At 34.8% G+C, this 24,018-nt stretch overlaps 1 protein-coding gene and 1 long non-coding RNA gene across 2 annotated transcripts; one reads left to right on the plus strand and one right to left on the minus strand.

Annotated features, from left to right (window-relative positions):
- Window positions 1-4,137: 4,137 nt before the first annotated feature.
- On the minus strand, window positions 4,138-5,306 carry LOC138894986 (uncharacterized). Its single transcript, XR_011409173.1, has 2 exons — window positions 5,008-5,306; window positions 4,138-4,899 (listed from the first exon to the last, which is right to left on the minus strand). It is a non-coding gene; the product is annotated as an uncharacterized lncRNA (long non-coding RNA).
- Window positions 5,307-11,214: 5,908 nt separating this feature from the next.
- LOC104089987 (2-hydroxyisoflavanone dehydratase-like) lies at window positions 11,215-12,387 on the plus strand. The gene has a single exon (XM_009595013.3). The coding sequence runs from the start codon at window positions 11,282-11,284 to the stop codon at window positions 12,233-12,235; it is 954 nt and encodes a 317-aa protein (XP_009593308.1). The 5' UTR covers window positions 11,215-11,281; the 3' UTR covers window positions 12,236-12,387.
- The last annotated feature ends 11,631 nt before the right edge of the window (window positions 12,388-24,018 follow it).

The raw sequence follows: 24,018 nt of genomic DNA on the forward strand, positions 1-24,018 counted from the left end.
ATGCTTAGAGATACTCAATTCCTTGGCATGCAAGCTAAGATCAGAACTCTCCTATCTAGTGGAGCTTTTCCGTTGTCCCGATCTCGTGAGTCATCTCCAAAGGGTCGACCTCCACGTGATCGTTCCTCCCGTCCTGCTCGTGATCGTTCCTCCCATCCTCCCCGTGATCGTGCTTCCCGTCCTCCACAAGACCGTTCTCTATATCGTCTTGTAAATGAAAGTTCATCAGACGGTGATGATGATGTTGTAGAAAATACCCCTTGACTTTTATATACTTTGAACTAGACAAATAGAACCAGTTTTGAACTAGTTGTAATTAGTTTTAACTTGGTTTTGAATTTTTATGTTCAATTGAACTTTAATTTGTTAGTTTTAAAGTATTTATTGAATGTTTTGGTTGTTGTTGTTGTTGTTGTTGTTATTGTTGTTGTTGTTGTTGTTGTTATTGTTGTTGTTGTGTTGTTGTTATTGCTGTTGTTGTTGTTGTTGTGTTGTTGTTATTAGGTGTATTGGTATGCTGGCAGGTGGTGTAGCTGCCAAAACAGGCATTTTATGCCAAAATTAAACCCAGAAAAACCGACCAAAGTTGGTCGATTTTTAATAAAAAAATAAATTATTCCAAAATACCGACCAAAGTTGGTCGGTTAATGAACATTGAATTCCCAGAATTCAACATTACCGACTAACTTTGGTCGGTATTTTACCTGCACTGTTGAGATTACCGACCATAGTTAGTCGGTAATGTTTAATTTTAATTATTTTAAAAAAATATATATTTTCAATTACAGACCAGAGTTGGTCGGTTTTTTTTTTTAATTTTAATAATTAATAAAAAAAATATAATTTAGTTAAACCAACCAACTTTGGTCGGTAAAATTAAATTAATAAAATATGTTCCGACCAAAGTTGGTCGGTAAGTAATTAAACTTGTCAGATGATCGTTTTAAGCTACCGATCAAAGTTGATCGGTAATTTCCAACCAACTTTGGTCGGTAAGCCATTCCGACCATCAAAACATCGTCCACACCGTAATGGTCGTATTTTGGTCAGTAATTGGCCATAACTGACCAACTTTGATCGATTTTTTTGGTCGATTTTTAGCGAATTTCTAGTAGTGTGGTATGCTTTGAAAAAAGTTGTTCTCTCTAAAATCATAAACCTTACCTAGTGCTTACTTACTTTGTACCTTTTCATTAAATTTGTTGCTCTTGATGTACTCTCGCGTCATAAAAATGTAGTTGCCTCGTGCTATTGTATTGCACTATTGGCACTCTCTAAAGCCAAGAAATGCATTTATCATTCTTCTCATTATTTTTGAATATTTCTCTTATTTTCATGTTAAAAACTATTTTTTTACTATCTAAAGAATAATGAAAAGTTGAAATAGTTAAGTTTTCACTTCCAATCCAAAGAAGAATAAACCGTTGCAACCATTAATAAAAATAATGATTGTTAATAAAATGGTTGCAAGAATCGGAATAATTTTGATAACTAAAGTACCAATAAATTTAACACCAAACTCTTCCTCTTCACATTTCACCTTGCACCCTATTTTCTCTTCAAAAATCATGTACAAAGAACATACATACATTCGGGCCCAAAATAGAAGAATTTATTTGAACTTCAAATTTGATATGCAAGAGAAATAAGTGTATGATTTGTGACTTCAAATTCGTTATACAAAAAAATGCAGTGTGTGATTTGTGACTTAGAGTGTAAACTTCCAAGAAAAGGTGGAAGCCTAAGATGTTCAAATAAAAAAGGTAAAACGGCCTCGTGACCACTTAAACTTGCACCACTTTGTCATCCCGGTATATAAACTTATAATTTTTCCCATTTTAACACTTCTACTTTATAAAAATACAAGTAATAAACACTTCCTACTGAGTGTATTAATCAATCGATGTGACATGTCGAACACATCATATTATTTGTCTATTATTATTTAACACGTGTTATTTATGGGTCCCAATCTAATTTCACCAACTTATTAAAATATCTAAAAAAAATCCTTTCTTTTCTTCTTCATAAGGGCGACAACCACCACCACAAGTTTAATCCACCATAAACACCACCGTTCTTCCAACCCTCTTTAGCTAGACTACATTCCTCTTGATAGCATTAAGTGCTAGGAAGTACGATTATTTTTTAATGCACATAAAAAGCCCACATCCCTCTGGGCCCTACTCTTCACCATTTTCTTGGATATGATTTTGGGACAAACATACCAGCAGTAACTATTCAACGCTATCTCACAAGATCACCATGGCACTAAAGATGCCAAAGAGTACCCTCCACCCCCATATTCTCCTGTCTCCAAACACCACTGCCGAAATTAGTAAAATATTTAAAACTCGCCGGAATTCCATTGTCTACGAACATTTGTTTGAAAGTAAAAAAAGATCAAATTTTAAGCAAAATAACAACCCATTAAAGTTTTGAGTCTATCAATAGACTGAATGTCACCAGTATCAATACAGAAGAACGAGCTGAAAAGGTCTTATTTTTTTTATTTTTTTTTCTTTCTCTTCCTTACTTCACATAAATAGGAATCCATCTTTTTATCTTCATTAATGGAGGAGAAAAGGGGGAGGATGTAAGGAAAGAAGAACAGGAAAGTGAGAATCGAAATTAAAGAAGGCGAACAAGAGAAATGGGGGAATTGGGGGGAAGGTGAGACGGAAATAATGGGGGACAAAGTTGGAAGGGGGGAGGGGGTTGGAGGACGTGATAGGATTTTTTCAAAAAAGAATTCTTCTATTTTGTATTTTTTCTGATTTAACTATTTTTTAAATGAAAATCAACATATGGACGCGCCATATAAGCGTGACTTAGACGAATTTTGTCCACGTCAGCTATGCTTCAGCCACATAAGCATAGTCAACGGTCAAATGTATTTATTAATACTATTCTGTCAAATAGAAGTTTTAAAATGGAAAAATAGTAAGTTTATATACCGAAATGATAAACTAGTGCAAGTTTAAGTGGCCACAAGACCATTTTGCCAATTAAAAATGCAAGGAAAATACCAATGGCAGATTGAGGAGAAACTCAAAAATATTTCTTGAAAGGCACCAAAGAGAACATGAAGCCTACATTACCCATGAACATGGACAAATATGTTGTGTATTCAAAGAGGAAAATTGGAGCCAGAAGGTTTAGAAAAATTAAACTTGAATGATTTTATTTATGTATTACGGATGCTTGAGTTTTTCTTTAAACTTTATTATTGAAGTATTGGTAGTTCTTGATATTTTTGATAGCACATTTTGGTTAGTGCAATGATAATTCAAATATATTATTGTCTCCTCTTTGAATTTATGTAGACGATGTTGGCCATTTTTAAATGGCAAGAAGAGTTGACAAGTGAAAGAAGTCAACTTTGGTTTATCAAGATTCCTTCTCTTGCTAACTTCCTCAGTGTGGAGTTTATGCAACTTAACCAATTTCTCCCTTTCATTTCCTAAAATAGCTTCTATGTTATGCTTTTCAGGTGGACCCGCTCAAGAATCAGCCTAATGTTGTGATTAATTTCAGACATTGGGAGATTATTTTCCCATGCTTGTTCATTAGACTTAAATTTTCCAGATTAGGTAAGATTCTAACTTGTAAACCTCTCATATCAAGGATCTTTTCATGCTCATTTTTGCCAAAGAACTTTTTTCCCCTTGTTGGTTTTATTCTCCATGTTGGGTACCTATGGAGATCAAAGGTTGAAGCTTGGAGGTTTAAGAGGAAGAATGTAAGTGTTTTTCAAAGTTGGTGTCTGCTTTGAAAAAATTTGTTATCTTTAAAAGCATAAACTTTACCTACTATGAACCATTTTATTAAGTTTATTGCTCTTGATGTACTCGCTTCGTCATTAAAATGCAGTTGCCTCGTGATGTCCTATTACACTATTGGCACTCTCTAAAGCCAAGAAATACTTTTATCTTTTTCCTCATTATTTTTTAATATTTCTCTTATTTTTCATGTTTAAACTATTTTTTATTATCTAAAAAATAATGAAACGATGCAATAGTTAAGTTTTCACTTCCAATCCAAAAAAGAATAAAACGTTGCAACCACTAATGAAAATTATGATCTAAAGTTGTAACCTTTCCTAAGTTAATAAAACGGTTGCAAAAATCAAAATAATTTTGACAATTAAAGTACCAATAAATTTATCACCAGAATTTCCTCTTCATATTACACGTAACAGTCCATTTTCTCTTCAAAAATCAGTACAGAGAACATACATACACCTAGGCAACAGAATAGAAGAATTTATTTGAACTTCAAATTTGATATGGAAGAGAAATAAGTGTATGATTTGTGACTTCAAATTCGATATGCAATAGAAATCAGTGTATGATTTGTGACTTAGAGTGTAATCTTTCAAGTAAAGGTGGGAGCCTAAAATGCTGAAATTGAAAGCGCGAGAAAAATACACAGAGTGAGGAGAAATCAAAAATATTTCTTGAAAGGTACAACTACCAAGGAGAACATGAAACCTACATTGCCCATGAACATGGACAAATATGTTGGGTATTTAAAGAGGAAAATTGGAGACAGAAGGTTTAAAAAAATTAAACTTGAATGATTTTATTTATCTATTACACATGTTTGAGTGTTCCTTTAAACTTTATTATTAAAGTATTGGTAGTTCGTGATATTTTTGATCTACATTTTGTTAGTACAATGACAATTCAAATATATTGTTGTCTTCTTGTTGAATTTATGTAGACGATGGTGGACATTTTAAAATGGCAAGAATGGCTGACAAGTGAAAGAAGTCAACTTTGGTTTATCAAGATTCCTCCTCTTGCTAACTCCCTCAGCGTGGAGCTTCTGCAACTCAACCAATTTCTCTCTTTCATTTTCTAAAATAACTTCTATGTTATGCTTTTCAGCTTGGACCTGCTCAAGAATCAACCTAATGTTATGATGAAGTTCTGGCATTGAGAGATCATTTTCCCATGCTTGTTCATCAGACTTAAAAATTTTCGGATTAGGTAAGATTCTTACCTGTGGACTACTCATATCAAGGATCTTTTTATGCTCATTTTTGCCAAAGAACTCTTTTTTCCCCTTGTTGGTTTCATTTTCCATGTTGGGTACCTATGGAGGTCAAAGGTTGAAGCTTGGAGGTTTAAGAGGAAGAATGTAGGTGTTTTTTGAAGTTGGTGTCTGCTTTGAAAAAAATTGTTCCCATTAAAAGCATAAACCTTACCTAATGTTTACCTACTTTGAACCTTTTCATTAAATTTGTTGCTCTTGAACTACTCTTTTCGTCATAAAAATGCAGTTGCCTCATGCTGTCCTATTGTATTATTGACACTCTAAAACCAAGAAATGCATTTATCTTTTTTCTCATTAATTTTGAATATTTCTCTTATTTTCATGTTAAAAATTAATTTTCACTATCTAAAGAATAATGAAACGTTGCAATAGTTAAGTTTTCAACGTTGCAACTATTAATGAAAATAATGATAGAAAGTTGTAACCTTTCCTAAGTTAATAAAACGGTTGCAAGAATCGAAATAATATTGATAATTAATGTACCAATAAATTTAATACCAAACTTATCTTCTTCACATTCTACCTTGCACCCCATATTCTCTTTAAAAATCCAGTATAAATAATATACATACCCCCGCGCTGAACTTCAAATTTGATATACAAGAGAAATCAGTGTATGATTTGCGACTTCAAATTCAATATACAAAAGAAATCATTGAATGATTTGTGACTTAGAGTGTAATCTTCCAAGAAAAGGTGGAAGCCGATGAGCACAAAACACAACACGAAATTGATGCTCGCTAGATAAAGATGTATAGTTTAATTATTATCTCCACAGGGATTGAATTTAAACAATGTTCAAGTAATTTCAAGTTTAATGTTATTCGGGATGATTAACACTTTGGTTTGGAATGATTAATAACTAAAATTAGTTATGAAAACTAAAGCATTTAATAATTAATCATAGAAAAATAAGAGTTGAGTAACATCGAAATAATCATTGGGAGAAATAATGGTCGTGACATGATAGGTGCAAGATGGCTATTTGGGATCTAACTCTAGTTAAATTTACTTTAATGTTCTAATGATTCTCATGAATTCACTCGATAATTAGTTCAATCGTATAGCCAAGACTCCTCTTTCGATTAAATCGTAACTCTACGAGGTGAACTAATATAAAGTACTGTAAAAATATGCAAGAACGCGTTAATGGATTAGTCTTTAGGAAAACGTCTCTCGATATTCTCCCAACTTGATTTAATCAACAATTCAACAAACTCTTTCGATTACTTAAAAGATCACTGAATTAAACCAAATAAAATAATGCAAAGATAATCACTAAAAATATTCCTCTTTCGATTAAATAAACTGGTGAATAAAGTTGCAATCAATTCAAAGCTCCATAAATAAATTTATGCAAAGAACTAAAGTTAAATTCCACAAATATCAATCAAAATATCATATCCATCAAATCGTAAAGTAAACTACTCCATAATCATGGAGAAAGTCATCACAAATAAAGTTGAAGAATAAGAAAATATGAATTCAATCCAAACTCGGGTGTTGAGTTGAGGAAAGAATGATGAATCCTTGTGCTTTGAGTCTCCAATGCTCTTCCAATCTTCCGTAGGTCAAAAAGTCCTCTCAAAAACATATTTTTAGTGTATTTATACCAAGTCGGAATGTGCCTGAACCAAACTACCCTATTTGAGCCGAAGTGTATTTTGCTCAATTGTAAACTCTCTTGTCTGACAAACTTTTGTATTAATGTGTCGTGCCCTGCCATGCGCCCTGCGTCGCATTAGTGTATTTTTCTGTCAGACCCTAAAACTCCAAGTCTCTAAACTTCTCAAACTTCTTACAAACTTTTATACTAATGTGACGCTTAATGCCACGTCTTATGCGATGCACTAGTACATTTTGCTCTAGCCCTTGCGCTTTCTTCCAACTTCCGTATGCAACGTCGCTCCACGAGCCCCGGGTGCAATTCCAGTTTAATTTCTTGGACTTTTACTCACACTTCAAAACTCCAAATTATTCGATTTAGCTCTAATTTATCTTTTTAACTCGGAATCATTTCCTACAAGGAATAAAACACGTAATAAGTGCAAATCATCATCATTTAAGCTCACAAGTAAAGTGCAGTAATTAGAGTGTAAAAAAGGCTAAAACACGTGTTTATAGCCTACCATCAAGAGCCTAAGATGTTCAAATTAAAAGTGCGAGCAAAATACTAATGGCGGAGTATGGAGAAACTCAATAATATTTTTTGAAAGGCACAACTACCAAGGAGAACATGAAACCTACATTGGCCATGAACATAGGCAAATATGTTGGGTATTCATAGAGAAAAATTGGAGCTAGAAGGTTTTAAAAAACTAAACTTGAATGATTTTATTTATCTATTACATATGCTTGAGTTTTTCTTAAAACTTTATTATTGAAGTATTGGTAGTTCTTGATATTTTTGATAGCATATTTTGTTAGGGCAATGACAATTCAAAAATATTATTGTCTCCTCTTTGAATTTATGTAAACGATGGTGGTCATTTTAAAATGGCAAGAAGAGTTGACAAGTGAAAGAAGTCAACTTTGGTTTATCAAGATTCTTTCTCTTGCTAGCTTCCTCAGCTTCTGCAACTCAACCAATTTCTTCCTTTCATTTTCTAAAATAGCTTCTATGTTATGCTTTTCAGCTTGGGCCCGCTCAAGAATCAGCCTAATGTTGTGATTAAGCTCAAACATTTGGAGATCATTTTCCCTTAAAAATTTTCAGATTAGGTAAGATTCTAACATGTGGACCTCTCATATCACGGATCTTTTCATGCTCATTTTTGCCGAAGAACTCTTTTTCCCCCTTGTTGGTTTCATTCTACATGTCGGGTGCCAATGGAGGTCAGCTCGGGGGTTTAAGAGGAAGAATGTAAGTATTTTTCGAAGTTGGTCTGCTTTAAATATTATTCTCTTTAAAATCATAAACCTTACCTACTGCTTACCTACTATGAACCTTTTCATTAAATTTGTTGCTTTTGATGTACTCTCTTAGTCATATAAATGCAGTTGCCTCGTGCTGCCCTATTACACTATTCGTACTCTCTAAAGCAAAGAAATGCATTTATCTTTTCCTTCATTATTTTGAATATTTCTCTTATTCTTATGTTAAAAACTGTTTTTACTATCTAAAGAATAATGAAACGTTGCAATAGTTAAGTTTTTACTTTCAATCCAAAGAAGAGTAAAACGTTGCAACCATTAATAAAAATAATGATCGAAATTTGTAACCTTTCCTAAGTTAGTAAACGGTTGCAAGTATCAAAATAATTTTGATAATTAACGTACCAATAAATTTAATACGAAACTCTTTCTCTTCACATTCCACCTTGCACCCTATTTTCTCTTCAAAAATCCAGTACAAAGGACATATATACACGAAATTCAAAAATAACCAAGTAATAATTAAAAAATAGTCATAGTTTCAAAAATAATCAAAATTTAGCCACTTTTCATGTAAAGATAAATCTGAACGAAAACACTATTCAAAATCCGGAAAATATTCCAGCATAATGTACTGGAGTTCGAATTTTTTACATGTGAACTTCCAGCATAATATATTGGAGTTCTAGCATAATATTCTGGAGTTTCAGCATAATATAATGGAGTTTCAGCATAATATACTAGTCCAACATAATATGCTGGAAGTTCATACACAAGTGCACCAATCTCCAGTATATTATGTTGGAACTTTCCGTGTTGCAGTAAAATAATGGCTATTTTTCAATGACTTTGCAAATGCTGGCTATTTTTCAATTATCAGTCCGAAAATTGACTAGCCCGTGTTATTTTCACCCGGGCCCCAGAATAGAAGAATTTATTTGAACTTCAAATTTGATATCCAAGAGAAATCTGTGTATGATTTCTGACTTCAACTTCTATATGCAAAAGAAATCAGTGCATGATTTGTGACTTAGAGTGTAATTTTCCGAGAAATGATGCCAGAGATGTTCAAATTTAAAGGGCGTGAAAAATACTAATGGCGGAGTGAGGCGAAACTCAAAAATATTTCTTGAAAGGCACAACTACCAACGAGAACAATAAGCCTACATTGCCCATGAACATGGAAAAATACGTTGGGTATTCAAAGAGAAAAATTGGAGCTAGAAGGTTTAAAAAAATAAACTTGAATGATTTTATTTATCTATTACATATGTTTGAGTTTTCCTTTAAACTTTATTATTGAAGTATTGGTAGTTCTTGATCTTTTTGATAGCATATCTTGTTAGTGCAATGACAATTCAAAAGTCTTGTTGTCTCCTCTTTGAATTTATGTAGACGATGATGGACTATTTAAAATGGCAAGAAGAGTTGACAAGTAAAAGAAGTCAACTTTGGATTTTATAATTAAAATTAAGAATAAAAATAGAGGGATCTGGTTGATTTCATAAAGAAAGAAAGAAAGAGAGAAAAAGAAATGAAAGAAATTTAAAAAAAATAACAAAATAAGGAAAGAAAAGTTATTAAAAAAAATGAAGATGCTACGTAATACTTTTATTTGGAGGAAATGGTTTATTCTGCCATTGACGGCTTTTCCTGATCTGTTTTAGTCCAAATTTTCTTACCTTTTTTTGGTCTTCTTTTAGTTTTAATTTTTATTTATTTATGAAGTATATGAATTTATTTGACGATAAGAGTTAGATATGGTGCCATACTGCCATTCTCTGGCCAACATTCGTGGTCTAATATTTTATGTTCATCGCTTAGTACTATTAAGATATTGAATACCTATGAATTTTGAAAATCATGTCAACTATAGCTCAGGAATTGGAGGATGTTTGAGAGTAAACTTTATTACGAGTGTGGCATCTCAAATTATTGAGATAATTAGAAAGAGAGAAGTTTTAGAAATTTGGGTATTTCATCCCATCCATAGCATATGCATTTAACTGAATTTTTCTCGTTTATTCCATTTCTTTTTTTGTTTCCTTTTTTAAAATTATTTTAAGTGGAGATATTCTTTTTGTCAAAGAATTTTATAGAATGTTAAAATATTATGAAAAGATGATAAAATCAAAAAAGGATGTTTGATGAGTAAATATTTGATTTTCTTATGAAATATTGATAATAATATTCATCTTTAATTTTTTTATAACTATGCGAAGCCCAGAATGTTACACTAGTCTAAAATAATTATAAGGCATATAAAAAAATACAATAAAAAAATATGAGACACTTTTTTGAGACGGTTGGAGTATACTACTATAAAGTTTTCACGTAACACCGAAATGTGAACGTCTAAGTGGGTGTTTGCATATATCTTTCTGCATTTCATGGTGATTCTATTTTTCTTATGATTATTGTAGTATACTAATATTATCTCATTTTTTCCTTTTGTCTTTTTATTTTCTTAAGGCGAGGGTCTTTCGAAAATAGCTTCTCTACTCCTTTGGGGTAAGGGTAAGGTCTGCGTACACACTACCCTCCTCATACCCCATTAGTGGGATTTTACTGGGTTGTTGTTGTTATTGTTGTTGTTGTTGTTGTAAGTGGGTGTTTGGACATAAGAATTGTAAAATTCGGAAAAAAATAAAAAAATTTTCAAATGAAAATGGTATTTGAAAATTAGAATTGTGTTTGGACATGAATACAATTTTTGGTTGTTTTTGAATTTTTGTGAGTGATTTAAAGTGAAAATTTTGAAAAACAACCTTTTAGAGCCCGTTTGAACATAAGATATTTTTTACTTTTTTTTTTTTTGAAAATTTTTCACTTTTTTGAGAAATCAATATTTGGCCATGAATTTTCAATTTTCACTTGAAAATAAATTTTAGAATTTTTCGAAAATTTAAAAAATTCCAAAAGATTATTTTTCAAAATATTCACTCAGATCTGTCACAAAAATTTAAAAACAACTCAAAATTATATTAATGTCCAAACACATCTCTAATTTTCGAAATACCATTTTCACTTAAAATTTCACTTTTTTTTTTGGAATTTTATAATTCTTATGTCCAAACGCCCACTTAAAGTTTTTTAAATTTTTGAAATATTTGAAATTTATTTTTAAGTGAAAATTAAAAATTTTATGGCCAAATACTAATTTAAAAAAAATTGAAAATGTTTCGGAAAAGTTTTTATGGCCAAACGGGCATTAAGAAACTTCGTCTCGTACCAATTTCAAATTATTTTAATCTTAAATAGCAGGACTCAACGTTTATAAAGAAAAGGAAGAAAATTTGCATTTTGCGTCCATCAGTCAAAATTCATTATAGAAAATCGTAAAATTATGGATTTCGACGGCAATGAGGTGGTAATCGATCTTTCTCCGGTCATCCGCGTCTACAAAGACGGCCACGTGGAACGTCTCTTTGGTTCACCATATGTTCCGCCGTCACCGGAAGACTCCGTTACCGGTGTTTCCTCCAAAGACCTCACCATTTCATCAGACCTCAAAGCCAGAATCTATCACCCAAAGCTCTCAATTACCACTTCTAATAATCAGAAGCTCCCAATCTTAGTGTATTATCACGGCGGCGGCTTTTGTGTGGGGTCCACTTTCTCTTTCCTCTCCCAACGTTACCTTAACCTCTTAGTTTCTGAAGCTAACATTGTTACCGTTTCTGTACAGTACAGTCTTGCTCCTGAGCATCCTTTGTCTGTAATTTACGATGATTCTTGGACAGCTCTTCAATGGGTCACTGCCCATGTTCTTGAAAACCCAGGAATTAAAAAAGAACCATGGTTAATTGACCATGGAGATTTCAAGAAAATCTTCGTCGGCGGCGACAGTGCCGGCGGCAACATAGCTCATAACGTGGTTCTTAGAGCTGGTGTTGAGGGGTTAAATGGTGGTGTTAAGATCTTGGGTGGGATTCTTTCTTTTCCTTATTTTCTGTCGTCGACCGAAAACAGGGGAGATAGTTTGTTAAGTAAGATTTGGGTGTTTGTAAATCCATCAGCTGAGAATGGTATTGATGATCCAAAGATCAATCCTTTTGTTGAAAAAGCTCCGAGCTTGACAGAGCTAGGATGTTCGAGGCTGTTGGTTTGTGTAGCAGAGAAAGATGAGCTGAGAAATTTGGGAATTCGCTATGCTGAAGTTGTGAAAAAATGTGGGTGGAAAGGAGAAGTAGAGGTGGTTGAAGTTGAAGGAGAAGGTCATTGCTTTCAGATTTTGAATCCTGACGGTGAGAAAGCCAAACATCTCATCAAGCGTATTGCTGAATTTATCAAACAGTGACTGCTGTGAAAATATATTCCAAAATGACTTCTTTCACATAATTATCTCAAATGTAATTTCACATTACTGCTCAAACAACCAGTGATGTAAGGAGTTTCTCATATTTTGTTTTATTATTCAGAACATGGCAAAGATCACTCATTGAACTTGAAGATGCAGGTCATTCCTTCCGGACAGGAGTGTTCATACAAATCCGAAATATCGAACCAAACCAAAAACCAAATCAAACCGACCAAAAAATTCGATACTTTTTAGGTTTGGTTTGGTTTTGGTTTTGAATTTTAAAAGCCGATCAAATTTAGTTTGATTTTGGTTTTAATAAAAGTTAACCGAAAAAACCGAATCAAACCGACTATTAGCTATTTAAATTTATTATTACACCTATATATATATGAGTATATTTTTATATAAAGTTTCTAAAATTTTATGGTACATATTAGTCGTTTGTATTTTTAGTCTAGTTCTTTACTATTATAATAATCTAATTCTTTGCTTTTACATTCTAGTTTGATTGGTATTTTTCTTTTACTAAGTACAATAATTTATTTCATATTAAAAATAATCGATTTTTAATTGAGTAATTAAAATATTCATCATTATTTGATTCAATTATCATTAATATATCTTGGTAAATGATAGATTTCTCAAAGAGCAATAAGTTTGATGGTGTTACATTGGAAATGTAGTCGTCGGAGTATGCGTTTGGTAGCGTATATCTCATATTTAAGAAAAAAACTCGATAAATAACCGAAAAAATCGGAAAACCGACAAAACCCGAATCGATAAAAATCCGACTTAATTGGTTTGGTTTGGTTCCAATATTTGAAGAACCGACTTATTTGATTAGGTTTCTTTTTAAGAAAAAAATCGATCCAAATCGAATCATGAACACCCTGCTTCCAGATATACAACCCTGAATCTGAGAAAGCTAAAGATATGATGATGCATTAAGCTTCATTCATTCACAACAATAAATTTTCTACTTAGCTTTCTATATATTGTACTAGTACACTAGTTTGTGTGTGTTTTAAATCCTCTTATTTTATTTTTTTTAGGGTTAAATCCATTTTATTTGAATTCCATTTATGAAGCAATTACTTTGTACGATACAATATCTATATATTTTAAATGGATAATACAACTTCTTATATTAACACTAGGGGTGGAGGTATTGTGCTCGATGCGGGTTCGGTCGAACCCGGTAGCTTTTGTTCAAATCATATATTTGTCTTAAAAAATACATTGAATATGTACAACTTATTAATTTAGAACTCATTAACTTAAAAAGATTACAATTCCGAACCCACAAGGTTCAAATCCTGCCTCCACCTCTAATTAGCAATTTAGCACCCACGGGTATGACCTAATGGTCAATGAAGAGAGTTGATCTCAGGTGTAGAAGCAAAAATACGTAGGTGATTTCTTTAATCTGTTCAAGCTATAGTGGACAAAGTTATCTGATACTTGTGCTGATAAGAGATAGAAGATGCACTGTAAAATTAATTAAGGTATGCACAAGTTAGCTCGTAGACCATGGATATAAAAAAAATCTTATATTAGCTAAACATTTAGTTTTCTCACTAAACGATTAAGACCATTCAACTTATTGCTCCATGTACTCTAATTTTACTTGAAAATTGTTATAAAGTTTGTAAGTAGTGACAAGCAAAGTCTGTCTAACTAAGTTTTGACATTTGATTTTGTTAAGGCGTTTTCGTTTTCGCCAACTAGAATGACGTACCAAACAACAACAACATGTCTGGTATCTTAAATAAAATTCTATTTTTAGATATAATTGATACAACAATGAACAAGTAAATCTTAAATTGTTAATTGATGAAAAAAATAATACAAATTGGAGTGAGCCAATGCTGCTTTTGCGTCATTTTGCTTCTCACCCATGGCCGTCTTGTTAAAGCCAAATTTCAAAGAGAGGCCTTAAACTACTAGAAATCAGGTGATTTCCGTCCAAGGTTTTCTGACCGAAATAAGAGTATTTGGTCGCAAAAGTCAACAAAAATTTCTGACAGCAAAAAAATAAAAATTCCGACCGATTTCGGTCGGAAATTGGCCAAATATTTGGTCATACTTGTATATAATGTACAAAAATAATTATTTATTAAACAAATTTCAAATTTTTGACCGAATTCGATCGGAAAGTTTGAAATAATTATTTTTCGCCCAAGACAAAAATTATATATATTTAATTAACCAACCGGAATAAGTTATAATTAAATATTTTCGACCGATTTCGGTTGGAAAAACGATTTTAAAATAATTAAAATATAAATTTATTAATATTTGTGTGTGTGTGTGTAAATAATAAATAGCTTTTAAATAAATAATATTTAATACTTATTTGATATATATATATATACACACACACACACACACACACACACACACACACATACATATATATAGGACATAGTGTCCATATAAAAGTAATTTATATATATATAATGTTATATCGAATATAGCTTATATACTATACACACACTTAGTATATATATAATATACTATACTATATATACATCTCTCTCTCTCTCTCTCTCTCTATATATATATATATATATATATATATATATATATATAGACATCTTAATATAGCTAATGTTATATCGAATATAGCTTATATACTATACACTTAGTATATATATATATTATACTATACTATATATACATCTATATATATATATATATATATAGACATCTTAATATAACTAATGTTATATCGAATATAGCTCATATACTATACACTTAGTATATATATATTGTCACGACCCGAAATTTCTTACCGACGGGACCGTGATGGCGCCTAACATTTTACTTGCTAGGCAAGCCAACGTTAGAAAATCGTTAAACCAATTCCTTTATATCCATTCAATAAATAATAATAATTAACTAAGATGAAATATAAGAGGTGCGAAATTTTATAAAACTGTATTAATTACTACCACCCAGATCTGAAGTCACAATTCACGGGCATTCTAAAATTTACTACAAGTAATAGTCTAGAAGAAATACAACTGTCTGAATGAAAAAAAATAACAGTGACATAAGAAGTAGACGGGGGACTTCAAGGTCTGTGAACGCCGACAGATCTACCTTGAGTCTCCGGATAGCGGACCAATAGCAAAATCTCGATCAACATGAGTCGGTATCAAAGTCTGCACAGAAAGTGCAGAGTGCAGCATCAGTACAACCGACCCCATGTATTGGTAAGTGTCGAACCTAACTTCGGTGAAGTAGTGACGAGGCTAGGACAAGATACCCACATATAACCTGAACAGTATAATCATGCTAGTGGCAACAACAATAAATAAAGAAATAACACAGAAATAATGGGAAGGGAATATACAGTGGGGGGAATACAACATAAAGAGTGAGAATAATGAAAAGACAGAATTAAACCGGAAATCCATAAACGAATTGAGCAATTAAAACAGGAAGGAAAACTGTACGGCATCACCCTTCGTGCTTTTACTCTCAACCTCACCAAATAATAAATAAGACTGCACGGCATCACCCTTCGTGCTTTTACTCTCTTCCTCACAATATAAATAATTCATGCACGGTATCACCCTTCGTGCTTTACACTCTTCCTCACAATATAATTAAATCATGCACGGCATCACCCTTCATGCTTTACACTCTTCCTCACAATATAAATAAATCATGCACGACATCACCCTTCGTGCTTTACACTCTTCCTCACAATTCAAAGAATCGATAACAACGGATAGAGAGAAGTTTTACAAAGAAATCAATATTTCATCAATGATTACTTTCACAATTTAATATCTCAACCTCGAATTAATATTCACAATTTTATCAACCTTGGTGGAACCGGATACAAGTCTTCCAACATTTCAACAACAACAATAAGCATGGATAACAAGATTTAAGACTACAAATTTGCAAGAATGAAATTTTACTCGCATGCAATGACTTGACCACAACGCATAGATACTCGTCACCTCAACTATACATCGTATTCAACAACAAAACATATAGCAAACACTCACACAATACCTATTCCCTCAAGTCAAAGTTAGACACAACACTTACCTTGCTCCGAAGGCCACTTAATTCTCAATTACAGCTTTTCCTTTGGAATTCACCTCCAAACCACTCGTATCTATTTAAAAATGACTACATAATATAAAATATTGCTAAAAGAGTCATTTATATTTCATAAATTAAATTTCCCAAATTTTTTCTCCAAAAAGTCAAAAAACGACCTCGGGCCCGCTTGGTCAAAAATCGAGGTTCAGACCAAAATCCTTTTACCCATTCATCCCCGAGCCCATATATATAATTGGTTTCGGAATCCGACCTCAAATTGAAGTCTAAATCCCCATATTTCTGAAATCCCTAGTTTCTACCCTAACCCCTAATTCTACCATGAAAACTCTAGATTTTTAGTTGAAAATTCAATAAATATAATGGGTAATTAAAATAAAATAGTTTAGAATTACTTACCAACAATTTGGGGAAGAAATGGCTCTTGAAAAATCGCCTCTCACCGTTTGGTTTTTGAGAAAATGAATTTTTATCTAAAATCCCGTTTTTGGATTCTGTTAAGTGCTGGGCGACAGTGTTCATCGCATTCGCGAGAGCACTGTCGCATTTGCGAAGGGTACTGGCTGCCAAGCATACGCGTTCGCGAGACCCAGCTCGCGTTCGCGATGGTTATCCCCCCCGGCCTTCGCGTTCGCGAGGCATTGCTCGCGTTCGCGATGAAGGAACAACTGGCTCCCCCTCCCCAATGCCTAACACTACATGTTTGTGATGGGCTTGTCGTGTTCACGAAGGGTAACGCCCCCATCGCTTCGCATTCGCGACCAAACCTTCGCGTTCGCGAAGAAGAAATCTTCAGCTGCCCAGTTTACTCTTCGCGTTCGCGAGAGTGCCTTCACGAACGCGAAGAAGGACATGCCAGAACACCTGCTGCAGCAAAATTCCAGATTTCCCAAGTCTAAAACATCCCTTGGCCTATCCGAAACTCACCCGAGCCCTCGGATGTAACGACCCGACTTGTCGTTTTAAGAATTAATGCCCCGTTCAATGACTTAAGGTCTCAGGCAACTTCATTATATATATTATGACCCGCGGGTGTGGTCGAGTTTGATTTTCGGAAGATTTAGAATTTAATTGAAAGAGAAATTCTCATTTTGAAGCTTAAATGGAAAGAATTGACCAAAGAGTTAACTTGAGTAAACGACCTCGGAATAGAATTTTGATGATGTCAATAGCTTAGTATGGTGATTTCAGACTTAGGCACGCGTTCGGATTTGTATTTGGAAGTCCGTAGGACACTTCGACGCATTTTGGCGAAAGTTGGAAAATAGATGATTTTCGGAAAGTTCGATCGAAGGTTGAATTTTTGATAACGAGGTCGGAATCCGATTCTGGAAATTTGAATAGGTCCATTATTTCACTTATGACTTGCATGAAAATTTAAGGTCAATCGGACTTGATTCGATAGGTTTCGGCATCGAATGTTGAAGTTGAAAATTTCATAATAGACTAAAGTTTCAAGTGAGTTCGTACAAGACCTAACTTCAAACGATCATACCTCTCTTGATATGAAGAGTTATATGATGTGTTACCTATAAAATGAAAGGTCTATGTGTCTAGTTTCCAACACTTCAAACCGTTCGTCATTTGGACATTACTTCAAGAAGTTATGACCAAATTACCAAATGCTGGAAAAATGCAATTCTGCGACCAATTATGCGATCGCAAATCTGCTTCTGTGACTGCAAACTGGTCGCAGAATGGACCTGAAGAGCCCAGTTCTGGGCACCGATTTTGCGATCAATTTTGCGGCCCGCATACCCATTCTGCGGTCCATTATGCGACCGCATACCTGCTTTCGGAGGGTTAATTTTTCTATTTTCATAACCCGACCCCATTTTGATAAATAGGCTTTAGGGCTTATTTTGGGGTATTTTTCTGAGTCTTAGAGAGAGGTAAGAGCATTTTAGAGAGAGAAGGAGGGAACATAACATTCTAATCATCCAATCTTCAAGAATCAATGAAGCTAATCACAAGATCTTCATCAAAGAGGTAAGATTCGACCCCTAGTCTTCAATTTCGAGTTTGGGGTAAAAGATTGGTGATTGGAAGTGTGATTCTTAGGTATAAGAGTATTATGTATATATGCTTGTACCAATAAGGTTTGTTGGAATATTGTTGAGATCAAATAAGTAAAGATTGGGTTATGGAATGAAGAAAATCTTGTAGAAGAACCTTGTAACTAAATTTGCACACCTAGTGTTTGATAAAATGCTCAAATGAGCTGAAACTATGAAAATCTTCCTAATTATGGTTCACTTTTGTTATGTTTATAAATAGATTGAAGTTGCTAGGATTTTTGGAACCTCGTAGTAATGTAAAGAGGGCTCAAGAAAGATTGGAGCCGTCTGGAGGTCAATTCACGTGAGAAAGCTATTTTAGAATATCGACCTAACTTCAAAAAGGTAAGTGTCTTGCTTAACCTCGAGTAGGGGAATTTTTCCTTAGGCATTGAGTCTTCTGTGCAATTTATGTAATTGAAAACCATGTACGCGAGGTGACGAGTACGTACTTGGCTTATATGTGCAAATTTTATTGAGTTAAAGTCTTGAACATATTGTGTAGTAAATTGGATAATTGTTGGCATATATTTAATCATCTATTTGTCGTGCCTAAATCCTTGTTGTTGTGATGACCCAAAATATCGTCTTTAAATTTAATAAGTAATTCTGTATTCTAAGACTCGAAAAGTACCATTTATCATTCCTCAACTTGCGTGCGCAATCAGTAAAATTTTCCGGAAAGTTTTCATGTAAAAAATGGATTAAAATGTGAAATAGAGCTTTAAAACTCAACTGCGTTGACTTTGGTCAACATTTTTAGCAAACGGACCCGGATCAGTATTTTAATAGTTTTGGTAGCTCCGTATCGTGATTTGGGACTTGGGCGTATGCCCGAAATTTAATTTGGAGGTCCCTAACTCAAGTTATGACCATTTAACGGAACTAGCAATTTAAAGGCTAAAGATTTCAAGTTTAACCACGGGGTTGACTTTTTGATATCAGAGCCGGAATCCGATTCTGGAAATTTGAACAGCTCCGTTATGTCACTTATGACTTGTGTGCCAAATTTGAAGTCATTCTGGATTCATTTAATATGTTTTGACACGAGATTTGCAAATTGAAAGTTTAAAACTCAAAGTTTGAATTGGGGTGTGAATTATAATTTCAGCGTTGTTTGACGTGATACGAGACCCCGAGTAAGTCCGTATTATGTTATTGGACTTGTTGATATATTCGTACGGAGTTCCGGGTACCCCGAGAGTGATGCGGATTGAAATCGGATCAAGAATTGGACTTACACAAAATCTAAAATTTTGGATTCTGGTGTAATCACACCTGCGGATTTTTGACCGCAAGTGTGAGCTCGCAGAAGCGATCTATCGCAGATGCGGGACTGGGCTGGTCTAGGGTCTTTGCAGGTGCGGCCATTTTGCGCAGAAGCGGATGTCGCAGGTGCGACAGGAGTGTCCGTAGATGCGGAACTTCACCTGGCAGCCTGGCATCGCAAATGCGAGCTTTGTCTCGCAAATGCAAGTCCGCAAATGCAGAACTTTTGTCCGCAGATGCGAAAATGACTGGGCAGAACCCATAAATTCAGAAGTCGCCATTTTTACTCATTTTTGAGTTTTAAGTCTCGGATTTGGGCGATTTCAAGGGGGATTTTTACGACTTTGAATTGGGTAAGTATTCTCTAACCAAAAGTGATTATATTTCACAAATCCATGTCTATATTCATTATTTATTTCGGATTTAGATGGAAGAAATTGAAATTTTTGTAAAACTTTTCAAAAACGAAAAATTAAGATTTGAAGGTCCATTTGATATCGGAATTGGACAAATTTTGTATGGTTGAACTCGTATTGGAACGGGTGTTCGGATTTCGTTAGTTTTTCTGGGATTTAAAATGTGGGTCCCACTGTCAAATATTTTAATGAATTTTAAATTTTTATCCGGAAAATATATAAATTCATATGAAATTAATTCCTATGATTAGTATTGAATATATTGAATTGTTTGTGAATAGATTTGAAGCTTTCGAAGGCAAATTTAAAAGGAAAAGTTGTGGTTGAATAATTAATTAAAAATTGCAAAGCGAGATAAGTGTTGAGGCTAACCTTGACTTGAGGGAATAGAACCCTTAAATTATTTGTTATGTGAATTGCATGTGAATGACGTGTAGGCGAGGTGATGAGTGTCTATACGTCATCGAATTAATTGTTGCCTGCTTACTTGAAAAATCATAAATTATTTTTAATCATAAATTAATTATTATAATAATTGTTTCTCTCTTATTCTTTGTCAAATATTAATTCTTGAATTCCTGCATTAATTGTTACATGCTATTTGAATTATGTGTTTTAATTATTAATTGACATTTAGCATATTAAATATTAAACTACCTATTTTCTTCATGATTTCTATAATAATTTGCTATTTGTCATTATTTGTTTCATAATTAAATCATAATTGTTGTATGCTTTTTGTGATATAATTTTATATTAATTGTTGTATTTATTGGGAAAATTTCTTCTATAAGAATTGATTGAAATGGATATATTGGAGGATCGGGTTGCACGCCACAACAGACTTATTAAAAGTCAATATTGGAGGATCAAGTTGCACGCCGCAACAGACTTATTAAAAAGTTAATATTGGAGGATCGGGTTGCACGCCACAATAGGCTTATTAAAAGTCAATATTGGAGGATGCCGCAACAGACTTATTAAAAAGTTAATATTGGAGGGTCGGGTTGCACGCCGCAACAGACTTATTAAAAGTCAATATTGGAGGATCGGGTTGCGCGCCGCGACTTATTAAAAAGTTAATATTGGAGGATCGGGTTGCACGCCGTAATAGACTTATTAAAAAGTTAATATTAGGGGATCAGATTGTACGCTGCAACAGACTTATTTAAAAGTCTATATATATATATATATATATATATATATATATATATATATATATATATATGATTGAAATAAATATATGGCATACTTGATTAAAAGGAAAATATTGGAAGAGCGGGTTGCACGCTGCAACAGAATTGAATGTGAATATATTGTGAGAGCGGGTTACACGCTGCAACAGAATTGATTGAAATAATAATGGATTATGAGTGCTGAGTTGGCTTCAATTATTATAAATGAGTTACCTGAATTATTTCTATTATTTATTGTTGTTATTAATATTGCGTACAGGTTAATGTAAGTGAACCGCCTTAGCCTCATCACTACTTCGTCAAGGTTAGGCTTAGTACTTACCAGTACATGGGGTCGGTTGTACTGATACTACACTCTGCCCTTCTTGTGCAGATGTTTGGAGTTGGTCCCAGCGGCGTACCATAGACTTGCTCGGATTTCAGCTACCAGAGGAGATTTGAGGTATAACTGCATGGCGTCCGTAGTTCTGAAGTCCCCGTCTACTTTACTTTAGCTGTGTGTTTGTTTCTAGACAGCTTTATTTTATTCAGACCTTTATTTGTATTTATTCTAGAAGCTCGTGCACTTGTGACACCAATTCTGGGATGGTATTTAGACACCGTTGCATTTATGGATTGTTTCACTATATTTCAAATTTTGCTTCCGCTTTTGTTTCCTTGATTATTAATAATTTAAAAATGGTTTAAAATTGTTAATATTATTCTAACGTTGGCTTTCCTAGCAAGTAAAATGGTAGGCGCCATCACGGTCCGAAGGAGGGAATTTCGGGTCGTGACAGTTAGTATCAGAGCACTAGATTACATAGGTCTCACAAGTCACGAGCAAGCTTAGTAGAGTCTGAAGGATCGGTACAGAGACGTCTGTACTTATCTCTCAGAGGCTATGACGTTTAGGAACAATATAACTCCTTTCTTATTCTGTCGTGCAATTTTATTCTATCATCGATGATTGAACCATTTTACTCTTATTCTCTCGCAGATGGTGAGAACACGTAATACCTCTACCGATAGACAGGGACCAGAACCCCCGGTGGCAACTATGGCCAGGGGTAGAGGTCGAGGTCGAGGTCGTGCTAGAGGCCGAGGTAGAGCTCAGTCCAGAGCTTGAGCAGTTGTACCTGTTGTAGAACCTTAGGTAGACCTTCAAGAGGAGGTTTTTGTTCGGAATGTACCAGTGGGACCAGTTCAGGTCCCGGAAGGATTTATAGCCACTCCAGTACTTCAGGACGCTCTAGTCTATTTGGTAAGTCTTATGGATGGCATGGCCCAAAATAGTACATTTCCAGTAGAACCAACCGTCTCACAGGCTGGGGGAGGAGCACAAACTCCCACTACTCCCGCTCTGGAGCAGATGGCTCCCTAAAATCAGGCTCGAGCAGCCCCGCCAGTTGGGGTAGTTCATCCAGTTGTTGCGGCACAGACCAGTGATAGGCCCGCCATGTATTTTGAGGCCTTATTAAGACTAGATAAGTTCACTAAGCTCTTTCCAGTTCACTTCAGTGGTACACCTTCTGAGGACCCATAGGATTATCTTGAACGCTGCCACGAGGTGCTGCAGAACATGGGTATAATTGAGACCAATGGGGTTGATTTTGTTGTATTTCAGATGACGGGTTCCGCCAAGAGGTGGTGGAGAGATTACACATTGACCCGACCAGCCGGATCGCCTGCACTTACATGGGAACAGTTTTCTCAGCTATTTCTGGAAATGTTCCTCCCTATCACACTAAGAGAGGAATTCCACAAGCAATTTGAGCGTCTACAGTAGGGCAGTATGACTGTTACTCGGTATGAGTCCCGTTTTGTGGATTTGGCCCGTCATGCTCTCATTTTACTACCTACTGAGGGAGAGAGAGTGAGGAGGTTTATTGAGGGACTCACTCACCCTATTAGGCTTCAGATGGCCAAGGAGACCGGAAGTAAAATTTCTTTTCAGGCGGCTGCTAATGTCGCGAGGAGAATCGAGATGGTTCTTGCACAAGAGAGAGGACAGAGGTTTGATAAGAGGCCTCGTCAGTTCGGTGGTTTCAGTGGTGCCTCGTCTGGAGGCAGAGGTAATTTTGGTAGGGGTCATCCTCCCAGACCGTTTCATTCAGCACTTCATGTATCTCCCAGTGCTTCAGGGAGTCACGGTCCTATTATGCCTTACTCTGGGCAACTATGATTCAGTGTACATTCAGCTCCTATCGATGCACCACCACTTTAGAGTTACTACAGCGGTTATCCGACACATTTGGGTCAGCTTCAGCTTCAGCAACCACAACATCAGGATGGGTGTTATGAGTGTGGAAACGTTAGTCACATCAGGAGTTATTGCCCTAGATTGGCGAGTAACTGATCTCGTGCCATCATACCGGCACCGGTTGCTTCACCGCCTGCTCAGCCAGCTAGAGGTAGGGGTCAGACAGCTAGAGGTGGAGGTCAGGCTATTAGAAGTGGAGGTCAGACCGTTAGAGGTGGAGGCCAGCCAGTTAGAGGCTGTCCCAGAGACACAGTTCAGAGTGGTGGGGCCCAGCCCCAATTTTATGCTTTTCCAGCTAGGCCTGAGGCCGAGTCATCTGATGTTGTGATCACAGGTATTATTCCAGTTTTCCATAGAGATGCTTCAGTTCTATTTGATCTAGGATCTACTTATTCCTATGTGTCCTCCTATTTTGCTTCGTATTTGGTTGTACCTTGTGCTTCTCTGAGTCCTTCCGTGTGTATATCTACACACGTGGGAGACTCTGTTATGGTAGATCATGTCTATCGTTCGTGTG

This window comes from Nicotiana tomentosiformis, chromosome 6 (genome assembly GCF_000390325.3).
Source record: "Nicotiana tomentosiformis chromosome 6, ASM39032v3, whole genome shotgun sequence".
Lineage (NCBI taxonomy): Eukaryota > Viridiplantae > Streptophyta > Magnoliopsida > Solanales > Solanaceae > Nicotiana > Nicotiana tomentosiformis.